The sequence below is a fragment of the Aricia agestis genome, chromosome 9 (genome assembly GCF_905147365.1).
Source record: "Aricia agestis chromosome 9, ilAriAges1.1, whole genome shotgun sequence".
NCBI classification, from domain to species: Eukaryota; Metazoa; Arthropoda; class Insecta; order Lepidoptera; family Lycaenidae; genus Aricia; species Aricia agestis.
This window is the reverse complement of record NC_056414.1, coordinates 11315504-11338435: the sequence shown is the minus strand read 5'-3', so window position 1 is coordinate 11338435 and position 22932 is coordinate 11315504. Positions and strand designations below refer to the sequence as shown.

Genomic DNA, 22932 nt, shown 5'->3' with positions numbered 1-22932 from the left:
GCAAACAAAACGAGTATTGCAAATAAAACAGTTTATTTGCATAATCGACGTATTTCTTACGAATTTTTATAAAAACTTCATAGTAAATGTGTTTACGAACCTTATAGTAACGTAGGTTCAAAGAGAAAATGTAGATTCACATAAAAAATAAATTGAATTCATAAGTTAATTCACCCACAATTACCGATTAGTTGACATAGCTTTTGACAAAACTTTAATCTATGATCACGGCTTGACAAGCGTTTCGGAAACCCAAAATGGCGGTTGACATAATATCATTCTCGAGTCAAATTTAACATCTACCGTCAACTGACGCGCTGATCAAATTAAACTAACTAACCGTGCTTCTAGCAACCCAATTGTTACTTGACAAGAAATTTAACAGGCGATTAGTTAATTTTAGTGTTGTTCTGCCTTTCGGAAACCGGGTGTAAAACTCGCGACTTAGTGTGAAGGCAGCCTTAGTCGTGATCAGCTGTCGGCTGGGTTTGACATAACGTGAGTAAATTAATTATATAACGACGATACGATAACCTATGAATCCACTTCTCTGATAGTACATCAACTTTGATTTTTCATGATATAGACTCGCAATCATGTTGGCATTATGGTTGTTCATCATGACTTAGTGTCTAAACCTCGGAACAATAACTAAAGCATGGAAGCCGGGCTAAAATAGCAATACAGTGCATATATTTTTATCTTTTTTTACATACGGTATTGATAGTGCGCAAGAAAGAGACATTATGTAATGTTCTGTTTCGTTATTATGTAGGTTGTCACAAGTTAAAGATGTTGCTAGTGATGGGTATATATCGATATAAGGTTATATAATTTATGAGATAAAACCTTACGTGCTACTCTGCTAACGTATAAAACTACATGATTTTAGTTAAGTAAAGATCTATCCTATTTTAAATATTATAAATGCGAGCTTGTATGGACTATGGATGTTTACTCTTACTATGGACGCTACTCTTTCACGTAAAATCTACTGAATGGATTTTAATGAAACTTTACAGTAATATAGCTTATACATCAGAATAACACATAGGCTTCTTTTTACCACGGGAAAAGTAAAGCGGGCGAAGCCGGTGGGCCGACATCTAAACTTTATAATATTATAAAGCGGAAGAGTTTGTTTGTTTGATTGTTTGAACGCGCTAATCTCAGGAACTACCAGTACGTTTTAAAAAAAAATACAGTGTTAGATAGCCCATTTATTGATGAAGGCTATAGGCTATATTTTATCACGCTAAGACTAATAGGAGCGAAGAAATAGAGGAAAATATAGCAAAAACGGGGGGAAATTATTTGAAAGGGCTTACCTCACGAACTACTGGAGCAATTTTTCTGTTTTTTAGCACAGATAAGAAGTAGACCACGTGAAGGATGATAGGCTATTTTTTGGACTAATTTGTCTGTGAAATATCTAATTTATCATTATAAATATATCTAATTTATTATTAGAAATATCTTATTTATTGTAACGTCTAGTCTAGTATAGTACACCATAATAAATCACGTCTTTATCGTTAAGGAGAGTCGATGGTGGACTTTGGCCGCCACCTCGTTCGGGGGATGCTGCCGGTTCGATACTCAATACGTACCAATAATGTTTTCTAAATCATATGTATTTATTGGACGCTCTTAGGTTAAAGGAAATCTTCATGATACTATGACAAAATTCAAAAGTTGTGTGTGAAGTCAACCAACTCGCACTGGCCAGCCTGGTCGACTGAAGGTGTGTTTCCATTGTAGCGAAGCGGAGCTTAGCGGTGCAAAAATAACCAATTGACCTATCACAAATCTCGAAATCTCCGCTCTGCGTCAGTGGAAACAATGTGATCGGAGGTTTACCTCCGTTTCCACTGACGCAAAGCGGAGGCGAGCGTAGTGGAGCTGGGCACAGGGCAGTTAGGATCAGAGTGGAATCAGGATGGAGCGGAGCGGAGTGTGACGATTATAACTAATTTCTTTGTAAATATTAAATAAAAGGCGAATAAAGTGGACAATATTTATTTTGCGACTTTTACTTCACCATACAAATTACATTTACAAAAAATTATCATTGCAATGTTTTATATAAGTACTTATACATAAAAATACTGTTTTTGTATTATTATACAAGATTTTAGTTTAAGCACCGTTATCCTTGAAACCATCAAATGAGCCCGTCAAAATGAACAACTTTTTCTATGAGAACAATGCTGGGAACTCAAAAAAATCCGTCTTCATACTCATACAAATTGCCGATCCGGGCATCCGTTTGGGTATGAAGATTTTTTTTTGAGTTCCCAGCATTGTTCTCATAGAAAAAGTTGTTCATTTTGACGGGCTCAAATGATGGTTTCAAGGATAACGGTGTCTACACTAACACACTGTATACATAATAAATAATAATACAACAATTTACAATTACAACACAATTTCAATTTTGTACAATTAACAATTTTTATATAATATAATGAAAATACAATACAATCAAATTTTTATGATTGTTCTTTTATAATTATTTTTTTTAAATTCTTTTTACAATTACTTAATTAAGTAATGTCATTATTGCCCTTTAAATATAATTATTTTAGTTAAATATGTGCGAATCTTTTCGGTAGGTACACTCAATTTTTTTGTTATATAATGAATTCTGATCTTAAAATATTTTTGTGCAATGGACTTGATGAGGAGATTTTTATGATCATCATATAAGAATTGTTCTAATGAATGGTCTTGTAATTTACAAAAAAATTGTGTTGGAAATACTTTTGCTGAGACTTTATTGATCATCTGTAACAAATTTCTTTGTTGCCCGAGACATTTTGAACCAATTCGCACTTGATATTCTCTTAGTATTTTTTCATAGACTTGACAGATTCTATTTAAGTCTCATGTTGGCTTAAATAAGTCTGATCTATTTTTTATATCTATCAACGACTTTCCAGCAATATGCCCAGTATTTTCAAGAATTTCTATGCATTTTTCGCATTTTAATGTTTTCTTTAATTTCATTCCAATAAAACCCGCTATGTATTCTACAACATTTTTAGAATATTTCGACAAACATGACGGGTTAAAAATATAGTCGTGCTCTGTATGTAAATTATCTTCAAAGGCATCGTGTACCTCGGGTTCTAAACGCCGCCTACCATCGGTGCTGTCGTCAATAGCTCTTTTATAATCGGAAGTACAGTTTAAAACTGTTATTTTATCAAGAGGAATGCAATTTTCGGTGGCACTGTCTTTGAACTGAGCATGGACAAGTAGTTTTGTGTGTTAATTTCTTTCAGCGGTACCTAAAACAATTTATAAAAGATTAAAAATCTCTAAAGTGAACAAAATATGATGGATAAAGTAGATTATAAAATAAATTAAGAAATAAAAAAAATCCCGCCAAACAACTTTAAAAAGTAATGAAAAAATAATTTACTGACTTTCAGCTAAATAAGTCCTAAGTGTTGTATTGTCACGGTGTGTCGGGGGACCGCCAAGTATACTACGACAACAGCGACTTTTGCATTTTGTATCGCCAAGTCACTGGTTGTCTCGATTCGGTTCGCTGTGAATTGACCCTTAAACTACAAGGTGCAGCAAAAATAAGTGATAATACTTTAGGGTGTGTATGTGTTCCTTATAGAGAGTACACTGTGAAAGTAGCAGCTCTGAAAGACCAATTTTTTTTTTCACTTTTGTATGAGGAAACTAGTGACGTTCGGGCGCTTGCCCATATAAAAGTGAAAAAAATTTTTGGCCTTTCAGCTCTGCTACTTTCACAGTGAACTCTCTAGAAGGAACACATACACACCCTAAAGTATTATCACTTGTTTTTGTTACACCCTGTATAATGTTATGTGAAATCAAACATCTACATTAGCGGTCCCCCGACATATCTTGACAATAATTATGGACATACATTCAATATCATAATAATTATGGACTAAAATATTACTTTACACTAAGGAATTATTTATACTTAAAGTCAGTTTTTTGGTGGGTTTTTTTTTATTATTTCTTAATTTAATTTTATTTCTTGCTTTTTAAACTTGTGTAGGTTTGTGTAGAATAACTCCTATCAACAGCATCATATCATCATGATTACCATCTATAAATGTCCTTTTCGATGAGGCCGTTAATATGAGCCCAAACACAAAACCTCCACTTTGGGTTCATAAAGCTCGGCTCCTATAGAATCCAGGCGATGCTGCAGCAGCAGCATGCAAATATTGACTGTTTTTCCACGTCTTACTGATTATCGCAATTAAAATGAGCCCAAACACGAAACCTCTGCTCTAAGTTGGCGAGGAGTTGGATATCCTATTGATTACCAGGTGATGCTGCAGCACCAGGTCAACTTTCCATTAATGTGTATAATATGTATACTATATATTTAAAAATGTCACGAACGAAAATATTAAACCCATCAAACGACTGTAAGTTGCTAACGGCCTTCATGAACCAGATAAACCCAGATTTTTCAGCACTGAGCTGGTTGATGATAATGAACTATAGCTAAGAGCACTTTCGATCATGTCAGCTTTCAAACAAAAAAAAAATAGATCAAAATCGGTCAAAAAAAAAACAAAAAAAAAATTTAATTATATGGTGAACTAAAATAAATCAATCAACAAAACAGTGGACTAAGTCTTAAAATAAAATAATATGTATGTAATTATTAAGGCATACTTACCAATATATTTTTTATGATGACAATCTGTCTCGGTCCTACCAGGCTATAATTTGTTTCTGCTGGTGGTAAAGTTTCCTGAAAATAATTGTTACATTATTGTGTAAGTAATTTTTTTAATAATGATATTATAGCCATTATAATAGACAGTTATAAAAATATAAGAAATGTCCATAGGTATTGAAAGTGAGTTAGGTATGTCTTGTACGGTGTGTAACATAAATCAAATAAGTAAGTACTTTTACTACATACCACAATGAAGTTGGCTGTTTCCTTGGGTATTTTTAATGTAGGAATAGCATCTGATTTTAGCCGTCTCCATTTTCTTATTTTCATTTGGCACAAATGAATCATTGGTAAAATGTTGTGAACAAATTCGGCTGTGCTTTTTTGGTGTCCAATTGGGCCTATTAATGCATTGAATCCACTTAATCTTCATAGCCTTATCGTTAGGAAATCTGTAATAATATAAATGTGATTACTTGGTAAAATTATCGACATCCATTTTTACAACACTAATAACCTATACTTGCAACAATTTTATTTAACAGAAAATACACATAAAACAGCATATACATGAATTATTCTGTATATTCAGACATACAGTAATACTTTTTCTTACATATTAGCACTTTTATATTTCAATTAAGTTATTAGAAGGAAAAATATTTGTCTAAACTTACCGATGAAATGTGAAAGATTCATTCTCATTTTCTTTCCTCGAACTATGGGCTTTACACCCGTCAACAACACAAGACATTTTATCCAGACACTAACACTGTCTTTTCACCACACATTGATAGTTCCAGACCACGTTTTCAAAGTGAAATTAATAAATTTTTCTCACTTTTCAATGGACAATGCACGATCCGTATCAACAAATCATAAAACTACAAAATTATGTTGACGATACGAGTCATGAATTTTGACACCTTGGATAGTACTTTTTAAATTGTTAGTATTATAAGATGACCAAAGGTAACCATTTGACGTTTATCGTTTTTATCTTATTGACACGTTCAAAAATAATAAGAACAAACAGCATTGTTCTGTTTCATTCACACCTATGACATGCTAATTGACATTTATACATAAAATATAGGTGGCTCGGCTTTTATTTTACTCCGGCTTCCATGCTTTAGTTATTGTTCCGAGGTCTAAACACACCATGCCGAAGTTCCGCGGCGGAAGCACGCGGTTCGGCTCTGTGATTGGTCCAAATTTTGACAGGCAACCAATCACAGAGCCTGAACCGTGTCTTGAGACCGAGATGCATCTTGAGTACTGACTACTTATACCGGCCTAAGAGAGGTGTCTTACGGGTAAATTCAGACTGCAACGCGACGCATAGATGCATTTCTAAATTTGTATTGTCGTCGTCAGTCTGTTTGTTCGTCTATTTCACTCTTACGGATTTTTGCCTTTGTAAGTAAAGTAATTAATGTTCACGGCTAAACATTTTACAGGGGTTACATGTTTTATGGTAAAAATACTAGAAAATGTTTACGTCACCTATAGACACCTACGTACTTCAATCTCCCGGGAAATTATGGAGTCTAATGGAAGGGAAAAGGCACTTTCTTGAAGACCCTAATACAGAATTTATTCAGTAAACCGCTGAGGGTAATTTGTCCCAAAGTTTCTACGTGGGTTCGCCATACGTGACCTATAATTTTTGATAGTCGGTAGAATGTAAATACATTTTACTTTATTCATTTTTATAAAGTATATATAACTTTAAATTATTAATCTATACATTTAACAACTTTTATATTATTTAAACAAATTTCTCCACAACCTACTACTTATATTTACTTAATAAAAAATACTTAGATATTTATACCAATGCTGGTTATACAGAGTGTAACAAAACTAAGTGATAATACATCAGGCGGTGTATGTGTTCCTGACATAGAGTTTACTGTGAAAGTAGCAGCGCTGAAAGAGCGAATATTTTTTCTGATTTCTATGGGCAAACGCCTCAGCGTCATGAATATTCCCATACAAAAGTTTTAAAAAAGTTACTCTTTCAGCGCTGCTACTTTAACAGTGAACTCTATGACAGGAACACGTACGTCGTACACCCACTAAAGTATTCAGTTCGTTTTGTTACACCTATACCTATTACCCACTATAGTATTATCACTTAGTTTTGTTTTGAAAACCGGCGTGAAACAGCGCTTGCGCTGTGTTTCGCCGAGTGAGTGAGTTTACCGGAGGCCCAAACTCCTACCCTACTCCTTTCTATTTACTATTAGGGAAAGGTCCCTACCCTCCCCTATTCCCTTCCCATCACATCCCTACCCTCCCCGGTTACCCTATCCCTCTTAAAAGGCTCTACTAATGCTGCGAGTGTCCATGGGCGACGAAAGTTGCTTTCCATCAGGCGACGCGTTTGCTCGTTTGCCCCCTTATTTCATAAAAAATAAAGAACCTTGTATAGGTTTCCCCTACGAATGATAAAAACTAAGGAAAAGTATATCCGTCAAAAAACATGCTCCACAATACTTGTCAAAAAAGTGTACCTTAGGTACACATATCAATACATTTGCAATATTTAGGTGACCTTGAGCGGTACTAGGCTGACGTTACATGACAGATCAAAAGGAACCAAATTTAAAACCGTAATAGTATGGGAGTTACAATTCCTTAGTTTTTATTATTCGTAGGGTTTCCCAGATTTAAATTCATACAATCGAAAGTCCAAAAACTAAGATACAAAGTTATTGCAAAATCGATCCTATTAGTGTGAAAAATAAGCCATTAAAATGATATTAGAATGGCGGCCGGGGACCAAATTCGGTGCCATAATTCGAAGCTTTAGCGGCTTGCAGCGACAGTCGTAATAACTATTCTCGAACCAATAAAAAGACCAATGGTTTATTGGTATGGCGTGATATTTTTGTAACTCCGCCGCCATTTTCTATAGAAATATCGTGATATGTAATTTTAGAATCTATATTATATTGGGTTCTTGAAGTACGCATATTAATACATGTTCGTACTGAAAAACAATTAATGTACTCTACCAATTCGAGTTTTTCTGTTAACACGAGAAACGACAAATAAGATGATTATCCAATAAAAACTCTCCTCTGAATCTGAATCAAACTAGGACTATAAGTACTAGTATTCTCAGAAAAACTCTTTCACCCTAAACACAAACGTGACGTGGCGTTTGACGTGGGAGAGCCATGCTTCGGCACGAATGGGTCGGCTCGACCGGAGAAATACCACGGGTTCACATAAAACGGCGTGAAACAGCGCTTGCGCTCTGTTTCGCTGAGTGAGTGAGTTTAGCGGAGGCCCAATCCCCTACCCTTTTCCCTTACCTACCCTCTCCTATTTCCTTCCCTAACCTCCCCTATTCCCTGCCCTACCCTCCCCTATTACCCTATTCCCTCTTAAAAGGCCGGCAACGTACCTGCAGCTCTTCTGTTGCTGCGAGTGTCCATGGGCGACGGAAGTTGCTTTCCATCAGGTAGCCCGTTTGATCGTTTGCCCCATTATTTCATAATAATAAAAAAAACAAAAAAAAAAACACTTTTTACCGTTTCTTTCGCTTGTAATATGAAATAGCGATTCAACATTTTGTTCTATAATAAATAGCGATTCAACTTGTAATATGAATTAATAGCCATTCAACTATTATGTACTTAGATTTGACAACCTCTCGCATTTTCTTTCTCGATTCGCAAGCCGGGGGCCGCGGGTTCGAATCCAGCCGACGGAACAAAAAGTTTCCAAAGTTCCTAGGTCATGGATTGTGAATCCATGTAATCCAGTCCAATAAAAATCTTAATTATATGTATATTGTATAGTATAAAAATATTAAATATATTTCCGTTGTCTGGCACTCGTAACACAAGTCCTTCAGGTACTTACCACGGGGCCAGACTGACGTGGTGTGAAGCGTCCATAGATATTATTATTATTATTATTATTATAGACTATATAGCACACCATGTATATGTAGTAGAACGAAAGCTCATTGTAGCAATAAATAAAATGTATTCTTATTCTGAAAAACACAACAGAGATATCAAAAGTACATTCGCGAACCACCCTCTTTTTTGGGTAAACAGAGTATAATGACGTTGCGTCTGATGACAATCATTATGATACGTTATTGTTATTTTTGCAATGCAATCTGAACGTTGATAATTGGCTCGTTAACAACGAGGCTCGCTGCGATAAAACTAAACCCCGCCATGATTTTATACCACTTTTATTACGTAATTGCATTGTGTATTAAAACCATATATTCATTTTTAACAGGGTTATATGTAAAGTAAATATTGTGAGCGCTGTACGCTTTTTTACCAACTACATTTATACTTTGGGATCATAGTGGACATTTATAATCGCTTGAGTTGGTTAACACGCAGACGTTAACTAGGTATCTTGTTCTAAGGAAAATTAGTTCATACCTAAGCCCAAGAATAGCTTTTTATAGACAATATAGATTATCTTAAAACTAATTCAATGATATTTTCTCACCTTAGCTTCCGTGCAGTTGTGGTTACATTTGCACAAGGGTCTTCCAGCATCTGCGTCCATCTCGCAGTCACCACCTCCCAAACACACGATGTCAGCACACGTCTCTGCAAAAAAACTTCCCTTAGAAAAAATCTACAAAAAAAAAACACGAAAATAAACAGAGAATATAATATTATAGACAAGGTCTTTCCTTGTCTGGCAGATTGGAAAAGTCTCATGACGAACAAATAAACATTTATACAGTAATTATTAAATAATTGTAATAACTAAAATGGTGTCCCATATAATTGGTATGCGCATAAAGTGATAGGCATAGTAAATCGACGTAACAATTAACATTATAATATTAAGCTGCCTATCCATAATAATATTACAAATAAGAAAGTGTGTCTGTATGTTATCTCTTCACGCCTAAAAAACTGAACCGATTTTGCTGAAATTTAGTATGGAGAAATTTTGAGTCCCGCAAAAGGACATATGATACTTTTTATACCAAAAAAATATAGGTTCCCATGCGATAAACGAATAAACAGATTTGCGTTCGTCATCTAGTCTATATATATAAAACTCAAAGGTGACTGACTGATTGACATAGTGATCTATCAACGCACAGCCCAAACCACTGGACGAATCGGGCGGAAATTTGGCATGCAGGTAGATGTTATGACGTAGGCATCCGCTAAGAAATGATTTTGATAAATTCAAACCCTAAGGGGTTCAAATAGGGGATGAAAGTTTGTATATAATAATACTTCTTAACGCGAGCGAAGCCGCGGGCAAAAGCTCGTATCTACATAAATTTGAAAAGGCGTAAAACATTTCAACAAAACAGATAGAATGTGTTTACGAATTCAATTCAAATGTTTAAGCCCCAAGAGCACTGTTATTATATTATGCCAACAAAGAATATTGTTGCTCCTTCGCTAGTTTATAATTTATATTTAAAACCTTCGTGCTAACGCAGTTCTCTAGCGGATTAAAGTGTTTTAATCTCAATCCGGGGAATACCCTCTGAATAAAGTGGTTTCGGAGATTTGTTTTACATTAAATTATTAAACACCATAAGTTGCATTGTTATTTAATTTTAAACTTAAATTCACAAAAAAATAAAAAATAGTGCGAAAATTATACCCTACTATTAAAAACATTTTCACAGTAAAAATTGCTTTACAGAAGAGGGCAAAGTAATTACATAATACCATAATTGCAAACAATATAATAATTATTATTATTAGACGAAATGAAAATGGTTAACATAGGATTATCTTTAACTCAAAGATACTAACGGAGGATTAACTCAAACTCAGATTGGCCCAAGTGGGACTTACAATAATGAGTTATTCGTCTTTGATCTTCCCAAATCCCCTTTAGTTAATAGAATCGTAGAATTTAAATTCCCCGTATGAAATAACGTTTAAATTGAATCCTTTATCTTCACTTAGTGCATTGCTTGCTATTTCAATGAATAATGGGTAGATATTATAAATGCAGACTATTGCTATTAAATTGAGTATAGCTTGTTTATGTTTTATCTTAATTTTTTAAATAAAATAAGGGGGCAAACGACACTCGCAGCATCAGAAGAGCTGCAGGTGCGTTGCCGGCCTTTGAAGAGGGAATAGGGTAATAGGGGAGGTTAGGGAAGGGAATAAGGGAAAATTGGGCCTCCGGTAAACTCACTCACTCGGCGTAACACAGCGCAAGCGCTGTTTCACGCCGGTTTTCTGTGAGCCCGTGGTACTTCTCCGGTCGAGCCAGCCCATTCGCGCCGAAGCATGGCTCTCCCACGTCAAAAATCATATATTATCATATTATAATATTAGAGACATAAAAAATTTAAACACCTTTTAAGTGTAATTTATAAAACAAATTGTTTAAAATTTTAAATATTACCATCTGTGAAAATAATCAAAGGCTTTAATATTGCATTCGGCCTTTAAGGCTATCCGCCGAGCAAACGACCTTGACCATACATTTGACCATACTTAGTTCCAAATTGATCTAAAGAAAATTTAAAACGGGGAATATGTAGTTAATGAAATTGTCTATTGTCGTGTGTTTCAAATAAACGTAATTTGTAAATACTAGAGAGATGCTGAAAGTATGCTTCAATTTTAATAAATTGGAACTTGGAAAATTTAAAACGGGGACAGCAATGTCGATATACTGAAGATTATTGCTGTAATTTTATTACAACTTTTTAGTTTTCAAATTATGAGTTTATAAGGCTCTAAATACGGTAAATTACGGAATCTCTGTAGGGGAAGGGCCTTAATATTATAACGAACTGAACTTTGTCTCCGAAATATCGAGGCATTTTTCGAACGATAACAATATTTTGTTAAAGAACCCTCGACAGCGTGTGGTTATCCCTACTACAAAGATACGTGTAAACAATACAAAAATACTTTTTTATTAAACTGCCTCTCACATAAAGGCGCTTTAAGGGAAAATAATATTGTGCGCCTTTTATTGACAACTTTATAATACGGAAAGACTTTCATCTTGAAAAATTGATCGCGATTTTTCTCGTGACGGGAATTTAATAATTGATTTCATTTTTACCTCCCAATCTTTGTGGCGAATTTTGCGTTGAAAAATGATGTCGCAATTTCTCACAATTTATACATATAGGGAGATAAAATGTTCTAAAATATTGTGTCTAGACAATAGACATTGTTTAGATCTAGTTAAAATATTAATTTCTTGAGAAAATTATTATTTACACAATCATATCATTATGATAGCACTAGTTATTACTTTGTACTTCTGGCATATAAGCTTTTACTCATTATTTACCAACCTGATGATGATTTTGATAGTAAATTTTTCAAACTCTTTTCTCGTACGTGCGTTCGAATACGTGCGCAAATATAAGTTTCTGTGGGTTGGTCTTATCAGTCAGCCTTTAAAAAAAAAATAAGAAATAGAGGAGGAAGATTTATGAAAATCTTGAATTCGTTATCGAGAAATAAGTGACTTCTATAAAACCTGCCTACATAGCCTGTCAAGTGTCTAGCGAATTGTACATCACGATAAAACTCACGAGCACATGAAACACAAGCATAATACAGAAATGACGGCAGTGACGGACAGCCTTTTTTGGGCATCAGATCACGGTCCGGCAAATATTAAATCCAGTCGAGCGTTGGAGGGATCTAAAAACGCTCAGACATGCGCCCAACATTTTTCCAGCATAGCAACTTTTTAATTATAGCAATATCGCTGTATTCCGAACAAAAATCGTCGGCCATTGTTTAGACTTTGGAATTTTAATGAAAAACAACAATCATCAAAAGAATCTTGAAATTATTTCCGCATACAAGCAAATTAATTTAATGAAATTTTTAGTAAACGTTTTAATGTTTTTTAGTGAGTAAAGTTTTTGCTTGGTAACAATTTTTGTTGAAATATATTTTTTTTTATGAAATAAGGGGTAAGTATTTCATAAAAAAAAGGGGGCAAACGAGCAAACAGGTCACCTGATGGAAAGCAACTTCCGTTGCCCATGGACACTCGCAGCATCAGAAGAGCTGCAAGTGCGTTGCCGGCCTTTTAAGAGGGAATAGGGTAATAGGGGAGAGAAGGGAAGGAAATAGGGGAGGGTAAGGAAGGAAATAGGGTAGGGGATCGGGCCTCCGGTAAACTCACTCACTCGGCGAAACACAGCGCAAGCGCTGTTTCACGCCGGTTTTCTGTGAGAACGTGGTATTTCTCCGGTCGAGCCGGCCCATTCGTGCTGAAGCATGGCTCTCCCACGTATAGATATTATAGGATGTAAACAAAAACTGATACAATATTTTAAATAAAACAGCGACAATTTCTATATTTCTGGTTAATACGCATCAAAAATGTAAAGATAAATGCTGCTTTATACTGAGCAACAGAGAAAAAGATGAGAAAGTTAGCCATAAAAATAAACAGTATCAATATTAAACTTTAATTCTTATATCGCATATAATATATTTTATATTATGTGCGAAATATATTAGAGTATACACAATATCAAAAAAGGAATAATGTATTTTTAACCGACTTCCAAAAAGGAGGAGGTTATATGTTCGGTTGTGGTTTTTTACTATAGAAGGGTTAAGGGTACAACAATGAGTAACTTAGGGTAACCTGTAAGGAATATTGTCAATAAGATAACTTACGTCTTGATCCTCAAGAAAATAGTTCAAATAAAACCCATGGTTTTTTCATATTCAAAAAAACAAAAGTATACTTTTAATGTTTACGCTAAATAATTTGAATAATTATATTTCTTCGCTTCATTCTTCGATATATAATTAACCAAAAGTAGTGCTTCGCATCCCGCTAGGCAAAACGCGTTTTTTTTCTTTAGAGTATGTGGGTACTCGACAAAAATATCTCGTCTGGTCACTCGCTCGTCAGCGCCCTCATTCTTTGTTAACGCGAGGCAACGCGAACACGTTTACTAAGTAACCATGCTTAAGGACAGCGCTCAGAAGAAAATTGGTTATTATTATTAAGATGATTGAGTCAGTATTGTAAGTAACTAAAGTCAGTGTTATTTTATCATGTAACAAGAAAATACATGTAAGTCAGTGTTATTTTATCATGTAACAAGAAAATACATGTAAGTACTATTAAATACTTAAATAAACGTCAGGCACTACTGAGGCCTAGACGAGCCAATTATATTCAATACTAGCCGGCTTGTACTACGACCGCGCGTCAATTAAACATACTATGTGTTTGGACTGCGAGTCTTTATCACAATCTATAATATTATGTATGCTTTATCTGTTCTATAAATATAATTATAGGACTATATGTTTTCCGGATTGGGGGAAACAACTTCAGGTGATTACTGCAATCATTTTATTAACCGGCATGTACTTCAACGGTGAGTCAATAAGTACAGTGTGTTTGGACCGCGAGTCCTTTTACACAATCTATATTCTATATGCATCGGAATTGATTGCGGATCTCTGACGATGTTTTACCTATTCTATAAATAGAACTATATGTTTGACCGATTGAGGTAAATAACTGCAAGTAAATTACTGCAAGTGTTTAATTATATTAAGTTATTTTATAAACTGCCATAATGTGTGGATTGTCATACCTGAGTAGTATAGTACCCGGGATCCACTTATAAATTATTTGCTTTTTCTTGCACTCTGTACCTACTGAATACTGGTCATTGACTTAAAACTTTCTGCCTAATAAATCTCGGCAAATCTCCCGGGCGTGATCGGATCGATGATGTTATTAATTAATTATATAAGTAATTATTTTTTATACAAAAAAGAAGTTATATTTAAATTACTACGCCGTGCGATGGTTATTCAATATTATATTAAATAGGATAATGCTACAGTACGGGTTATTATTGCTAACGTTTAACGCTCTGCACAGAACTGCCACCTCCCAGTTGGTTAGCCGCTGGATAAAGCAGGTGCTGTGCGAGAGCGGCGCGGCGTCGATACGAGCGTCGACATGGGGACTGCGATTCGACACGATTAGTAAGACGACAGTCGACAGGCAGGACTAGCGACTCCAATACTTTCGCTATTTTCCTATTAGCCATAATTTTATCGACGAACAAAGTTTCGCTGAATCAGTTATAATATAATCACCATGATCCCAGTATGTTATCATTTGAATCACAAACCATAGAGGTCTCTTAAGTTTTGTTTCTACTGACTATTATTTTTATTTATGGCCATAATGTTAAATTCTTTCTCGAATATAATGATTACTATTCAATTCATAATATAATATATTGTATTTTGTAAAAAAAAAAAACTTTCTTTCGTTACTCTGAAAATCTACTTTTGGTTAATTATATATCGAAGAATGAAGCGAAGAAATATAATAAATGATCAAACGAACTTACCAAGTGAAGTTCGATCATTATTATATGAGTCGCTTCATTCGAAGATATAATCTCCCTCCCTGGGTGGGAGGGAGTTTATCTGCACGAAACTATGTTTGCTGCAGTACCCAAAGAAAGAAAGAAAGTTTTTTTGCATTATCTCTCTCTAAACATAATGAGGGCGCTGACGAGCGATTGACCAGACGAGATATTTTTGTCGAGTACCCACATACTCTAAAGAAAAAAAACGCGTTTTGCCTTACCCGCATCTGGCCTTAACTTTACCCCTGTCACATTATTTATATTATTTAATAGGTTTATATACCCAGTTCTGAGCAATAATATTTAAAATTATATTGGGTTGGGTAGTATAACTTTAAATATTTTTAAATACATGCTGGTTTGCCCAGCTTTTACATTTCTGCTTTGTTTTGAGGTGTGATAAAGACGAGGGTTTCCACAATAAGTATAGTACACGTAATAATAATGCCTCCATCATAGGTATCAGACACAATAGATTTTTAATTGTTATGCGGCAGCCGGCTGCCGCTTGGGGATTAATGGGTTAACTATATAATCGACGAACGAACAAAACTGATCCGGTTTATGGCGCAATGTAATAACTTGTAATACGAGAAATATGTATGTTAAAAAAATAAATGAAAAAAAAACTGAATTTCTTCGTTAATAAGGATTGTTCGACAATTATATAGGATCACGATAATTTCTGTGGGAAAAGAGGAGGTCATTGTCCAGCAGTGACACCACTTAGCCGATATATATATATATTATATTTTCTGCTTTACCAGCATATTCCACTAGATACTACGGATAGGCTAGTAAGAGCACTTCTGTCGCCGACTGTAAAAAATATATCAATCTATGCGGGTCCCTAGACGATCAATTTTATTGCGCAATATCACGTTTTGTGCAATATTATTGACCGCTCTGGGGTTGATATTGAACGCTTTGCCTTTCGATCTTATTATCAAATAAATTGTTCAATGATATTGCACAATAAAATTCATCGTCTAGGGGCCCACTTAGTCCTTGATTTTTTACTCACGGCAGGTCCCGTTGTATAGCACTCGCACATCGCCCTCCTGGAGTCCCGCCTGGCATGCATGCATGCGCATCTTGCACTCGCTGCCGTATGTGTTCAGGTCCGTAGCGCACACGGGGGCCAGGGTCGCGTCGCATACAGGGCAGGAGCACTGGGCACCCCCGCCCCGCGCTATACACGCTCCTTCCCAGGGACAGGAGGCGCGTGCGCAGGGGTTTTCAGCGCCTGGTAAAATTATACAATTTTTTGGTGAAGTTTGAGTCATGGTGGCAGGTAGAAACGATGAATTATATTTTGCAGTAGTTTGTGCTTATTGGTGGTCCCCTTGTGGTGTAAGAGACAATAAACGCGGACAAGTAGTTGCTTATGCAAGACACGACAGACTCAAAGACAGACTATTGCAGTACAAAATAAATTTTTAGTATAAGTGTATAAATCAATATAGCGTCTGACTAGCTGTCTGTCTGTCATAAGTCATAACACCGTCGTATTTCATTGAGCGAAGCTGTACTGTAGATATTATTATCATAAACAAAAAATGCCATTTTCAGATTTTTTTAACATGAAAATAAACATACTCATTCTGTTTCCAATAACAATTTCAGTGTATCTTTTCTTACTATTCAAATTATAATTTATATTATGATATTTCCTGTCGCAATAAAGCAAATTATTATGTATCAATTTGTATATCTATTTCATTTTCCTAACCACGTGACGACTTTCTCACACGAAGATTACAATAGATCGCTCGTCCATCAATGTCTTAAGGTAAATGTCACATCTATTTCTTGGCCAGCGTTTCTAAATATAGGCGATTACATAGAAATATAATCGATTTGTAATCCAAAACTACCAAGTTAACTAGGACGATAATATGGAAATTTCATATTAAATGCATTGTACGGGATGACTTTCGATGAGGTTTAGCAGGTTGTTGGATACGAAACCAGAATACTTAACTCTCTTTTTAACTACTGCTTAAAGTACGTCTCTGTATATTGAGAAAACATCAGATCCCAAAGCAGCCGTGACTTTATTGAACAACATTCATCATAGTTGATCTAATTCAAAGGAATGAACTAATCCTTCGTCTGGGACCAACCAAGTTCTTTACAGTTAGAGCGTCCAATGTACTTAAGATCTTAGAATGACCAACAATCAGTTCCGGTACTCACCACAAGCCCCCATATAAGCGATGCGTATGTCCCGGTTGTCCAAGCACGCTGTGCGGTCGAGCTGGCAGGGATTGTCGTAAGTCCTGCCATCAGTGCCGCACACCGGTCGCACCACCTCCTCGCAGTCTGCACCACAGCCACACACGGCTACACCGCGAGCGTCCAGCGAACACTGCTCGCGAACACCGCATTTCACTGACTCGCAGGGATGTTGAGCTGGGAGGAAAATGAAGGCTACTCTGATGGCTCAAATAGTAAATTTAAACTTAGAGAGCGTCGATTACTTTAAACTCTTTAATCGTAAGAATGTTCAAGTCACACAGCGAAAAACTATGTAAAGCATTCGCACATTGAAAAATTCATTTGAAAGTTAAAAACAGAGCTTAAACCTCTTTAACTTTTCTAACGTAACCGTAAGTTACGTTCAAATCCTCTTGTATTGCGACTGGGAGTGTCCCTGGGAGCTTATCTTACAATACCGTCAAGTTATCATTTCCTGGTTTCATTTTCCAAAGAACAGCAATTCTATTGCATGAACAAAATCAGTTTGCTCACCTGAAGCGCAAACCCCCCTATACGCGATGGACAGCTGCTGCCTCGTCCTGCACGACTCTCGGCGCAGGGCGCACTCGCTGTCATAATCTTTGAAGTCCGACCCGCAGACGCTGGAGGTGGGTCGCACTATCAGGTCGCAGGGGGGGCCGCATCGGCAGACCGGTGCGCGGACCTCGTTCAGCTGGCAGACACCGCCGTCCACGCACTCATGCTCCGAACACGGGTCTAGGAACAAAAAGTGTGTAGTCTATGATGAAACTTGAAAGTATAGGTGTGACGGCATGGTTGAGTGGATCTATGAACAAATATAGTAAAATAGAAAGGATAAAAGTATACGTGTGACGTCATGGTTGAGCTAAGCCAACAGCTATCTGTAATAGACTCTTATTATCTCATCTTAGCGAGCGTCGACCGTAGACGAAATTAGTGTGAAACAGTATCTCAATGGACCTTTTTTAAGATGGCGTTGTCAGTTCTGATTACATCCATACCCCAAAAATCCTAGTGGGATTGTTAAAACAATATCAAGAAAACTTTCTTGACTATTTACTTGTACTTTACAAGTACAAAGTAGGTTCACTCATAAAAAGTAGATACGTATGATTGATTATATCAATCATAAGTATAACGTAATATTTATTATAAATATTATGTAACACATATTATATTGTCAAATATGTTATAATGTAGTTTGAAACGTAATTTTCTGGATAAGGGAGGAATTCTTCGAAAGCACAATGTGGAACTCTACTTATTTTGTAGGCGTAAACGCGTAATATGGAGCTCTCCTTGGGGAGATATTCTCAAGAATTTCAACAATCATAGCTATGAAAATCTCTATTATGTTATGGATTACGTTGAGGCATTGAGGGGTGATGATATAATAAGGTATTATGAAGACGATAAAACCAGCAATAAAACCATTACAAAACCTTAAACCACATCACTACCATATGACACCACAAATGTACCATAATATTGTGGAATCTTTACTCTGAAATAAAGAGCAAATCACGGTGAAAAATGAAAATAGTAAAATAATTTTATTCATTTTGAGAGTACTAATTAAAAAGCATAGACGTGGGGACAACACGAACATTATACGAAAACAAAAATAAAAGCTGAAAATACTTGAAATTCTCTGAAAAGTATGGTCTGCGCAAAAAATAATTGCGCAATATTTGAGTATTTAATTTTCTGGATAGCGTGCAGCGCCATTATAATGTGAAACTCCCTGCGTCACCAAAATATTAAACGGATAAACTTGATTTAAAGTCTCGGGATGCAGCTTAAATATTTTAAAATGAGAATAAAGCGCCATTATTGTGTTAACACTAGTTTTAATTTACATTCTAAAGCGATTGTTTTTATGCAAACGCAGGAGCTGGGTCCCACGAAATTGTTTCTATACGTGCAAGTTTCGTTAATTTAGTTTAATGATATTTGAACTGGTTTTGAGAGCATGTATAGTATTTTTGGAACGAAGTTCCTTATTGCGCGTTGCGAAAGGGGGCTAGACGGAACGACACTTTTTGACCGACACTTATTTTAGTACCAGCGAAGTAGGGGCAGAGGGCGTTGATGTGGCGATGACGTCAACTCAACTTCGTTCCATCCGGGTGTCCCTTGACACCTCTCAAGTTTTTTATTTTGTTTTCATTTGGGCAAAGTTATGTTAATGAATTTTTGTAAAGCTTACTTATTCTAGGCTTTTAGTCTTAAGAGCAAAGGATAATAATATTATCTCGCAAGCCCTCGCTCCTTGGTATAACAAAGAAGTAGGAAGGTAGTACACCGAAGTATGTAAAATAAGGAATAAGTAGCTAAAAGTACGCTGGATATATTTAACGAAAAGGTCGAATAACAAGGTTAAAACAAATTAACAGACTAGAGATAATCCATCTATCAAATTACTTTACGTAATAATAGGATAAGTCGACGAAAATTTTCTTTTACGCCGTGCTCTGTTCAAAGTTGTATAACTCTTAGCGACGAGGATTATAATCATCTTATTTTAGATTAGAACCTTTTTTACGCAAAATGAACGTGGCCAACATCACCAATGATGATGCCCGAATTTGTAATGTTACAGTTTTGCTTACAATAATGAAGAAAACGTAACACAACCGCAACAAAGTAAAAAGTTAAAATAGTTTCAGATTTAAAGCAAATCGTCATTAGTTTCAATCATAAACAGACTCAAAATACTACCTATACTGTATACAGTGTGTGACAAAAATAAGTGATAATACTTTAGGGTGTGTACGTGTTCCTTGTAGAGAGTAAATTTTGGTCTTTCAGCGCTGCTACTTTCACAGTGAGCTCTCTACAAGGAACACGTACACACCCTAAAGTATTATCACTTATTTATGTAACACCCTGTATAACTCATAAGGTATATAATATTAATATAAGTCGCTCTTGAAAAGTTAAGGTAAGAAATGCCGACATGAGCTTTAATATTATATAGAATCCCATACATTTTTAAATCTAGAGGTACATTTGCTGTCGAAGTGCTTATTATAATGACCGGTTTCTTAGGTTTTTATTTTTATTTATTTACACTTTGTTGCACACAAAAACAATCAAAAAGTAACATATTAGAAGAAAGACGACACAACAGGTACTGTTTATCTCTAAAAGAAATATCTTCCAGCAGTCCTAAGTAGTTTTTAGACAGAAACTTATATTCTATTCAAAAGCGTTATTAATTGGTTATTTGACGTTAGCCAATGAATGTATTATGTACCCTGGACCACAGTATACAGAACTAAGTAGTACCTCGTCTTCAAACAAACGGGCGAATCTACGCGAGTCGGGCGCTAGTACTGATTTAGACATGTTTCAAAATGCTGAGTACAGCATTAGTACGGCGCGTGCCGGCCGATATGACTCAAACGTATAAACGAAATCTCTTCTTGGTCGGCCTACTCGTTAGTTAATCTGTTAAGGGCCAACCCACACGTACCACAACCACAACACGTGGTCAGGCGTATATTTCGTATTGTAAATGAACTTCACACGTACCACAATTTGAAGTCGTTGTCGACCACTTGTGTGATACCGACCACATCGCAACCACAAGCGAACTAGTGGCCGACAACATTTTGTCGGTACCACAACGCAACTACAAAAAGCTGCAGGGAGATATCATTTACATGTAACTACTGCTTGACGGCATTTTGTCGTTGCGACGTGGTGTGCCTGTGGTACGTATGGGTTGGCCCTTAGCCTGCCTGGACCGTTCAAAAACAAGCCGTTTCACTTACCACATTTCCCATGATACTTGATAGTGATGTTTAGCTGGTTGTCGCACGCGTGCTTATCGAGGTGGCAGGCGGATGGGTATTCGTGGCCGTCGCTACCGCACACGGGTTTCCGCCTTTGGCAGTTGCGGGGACATCTACACTCCGCCTGCCCGTATGCGACCACACAACGCGCGCCGCTTGGACAGGCCACTCCACTGCACGGATCCCCGGCTTCTGTGTAAGCGATCATTCCACTTGACATCACCAAAACGACACAACCGGTGGTGTTATATTATGGAATCTCTAGTCCATATGACACCACCGACTATTAGTGATGTTACATATTTGCTTAGTTGTTGATAAGAAAACTCCAATTAAGTTCTAGCAGTAAAGTTTATATTTATCTGTCACTCAAATGGTCATCTTGACATCACTAGGGTGGTGTCATATGGACTAGAGATTCCATATAATATGACACCACTGGTGGTGTCGTTTTGACGGTGTCAAGTGGAAGGAACGTGTGTAAATAGATGTGGAATTAATAAGAGGCTATCGAAGGTTTAAGAAGCATGATGAGTACGATACGACATTCGAGAAGAGTGTGGTATGGACGAATTAGTTAAAAAAAAATGTATATGTACCAAAATATACGCATAATAAAATAATATAGTACGTAGAATATTATAAAAAGGTTTCAGCGTTTTGTCGAAAATATCATAAATTATGCCTAGATGTAATTAAGAATGACAGCTGTTTCGTATCCACTTGGACGAAAATATCTTTGGGTTATAACTATATTACCCAAAGATATTTTCGTCCAAGTTTCACGATCCACGTAGATGTGTAAATTATTGCATTATGTAATATTTTGTATTTCCTAAAATTGTTGAAATAAATTTAGAGTAGCCAGAAATAGGATATCCTTACTTTTTTCGCTACCAAACTAATACTGGTCTTCAATAACAAAATAGCTAATAACTTATTAGTAATAAGTAATAACCCTCCCAAAGCACCAAGCAAATAAATATCTCATAAGGGCTTATTCCGTATCATCTTCATCACAAGGAAAGTTGACGTATATTAGCGCGTGTTACTGAGCCGTAGACCAGCGTTGACCCCGTTACGAGCGGGGAAACCGCTTATTTCAGCTCACCCATTAACCTAGCGTTTGCACACATAATTGTAATTGTTTCAATAAAAACACACCGCGTTTAATTAATAAACGGTTTAAAGAAAGCAATTTTCGTGGCCCGTAATATTGCCTGAATTGACGGTTTTAATGTAAGCTATGGTTTTGCTAATGTACTAGCTATAGTGCCTCCTTTCCTATTATTATAAAAACTTTAGGTATTTATACTAATAATAATAATATCAGCTATGGACGCTTCACACCACGTCAGTCTGGGCCCGTGGTAACTTGACCCCCGGCTATAACTACCTACCAACAGGCAACAGCCCACCAATAGAGCCACAGAGATCGTCATTTAGATGTTTATAGAGAAATAAGACCATAAAACTTGAACTATTTCAAGCTCTAAATCTTCATCTGAAGTTGGAAACTTTTAACGATGCTGATGATGGAAAAAACACAAGTTGCATGCCTAGCATAATCTTAAAATCTTTTATGGATGTTGGCTAACCTACATTCTGCGACGTTCAAGAGACGAATGCTCTAATTTTTGTTATGAAATTTTGTTGTGAGTGGTTTTAAGGCGACTTGAAGCCAGCTGAATGTCTGGAAATTAAATTCTTGGTTTTATTGTTTCTTCATAATCGCTACAACCTACTTTTCACATTTCGCCTCGGCAATTACCTTCTAAAGCAAGTAGTCGAGGACATAAAGACGCCAATTATTGTAGAGG

General features: G+C 36.1%; 1 protein-coding gene and 2 long non-coding RNA genes across 6 annotated transcripts in view; 1 reads left to right on the top strand and 2 right to left on the bottom strand.

The window, feature by feature from the left end:
* Nucleotides 1-22932, bottom strand: part of LOC121730252 (agrin-like) — a 228620-nt gene that overhangs the window by 33179 nt on the left and 172509 nt on the right. For all 4 annotated transcript variants that reach the window (XM_042119222.1, XM_042119223.1, XM_042119221.1 and 1 more), the window contains 5 exons: nucleotides 21092-21304; nucleotides 17823-18047; nucleotides 17268-17483; nucleotides 16093-16314; nucleotides 9182-9285 (listed from right to left, as the gene is read on the bottom strand). In XM_042119222.1, coding sequence (XP_041975156.1) covers nucleotides 9182-9285; nucleotides 16093-16314; nucleotides 17268-17483; nucleotides 17823-18047; nucleotides 21092-21304 — 980 coding nt within the window. The remainder of the gene's footprint in view (nucleotides 1-9181; nucleotides 9286-16092; nucleotides 16315-17267; nucleotides 17484-17822; nucleotides 18048-21091; nucleotides 21305-22932) is intronic.
* Nucleotides 2569-5795, bottom strand: LOC121730253. The gene is made up of 4 exons (XR_006036082.1): nucleotides 5365-5795; nucleotides 4934-5139; nucleotides 4685-4759; nucleotides 2569-3293 (listed from the first exon to the last, which is right to left on the bottom strand). It is a non-coding gene; the product is annotated as an uncharacterized LOC121730253 (long non-coding RNA).
* LOC121730254 lies at nucleotides 8377-16523 on the top strand. Its single transcript, XR_006036083.1, has 3 exons — nucleotides 8377-8447; nucleotides 13482-13483; nucleotides 16512-16523. It is a non-coding gene; the product is annotated as an uncharacterized LOC121730254 (long non-coding RNA).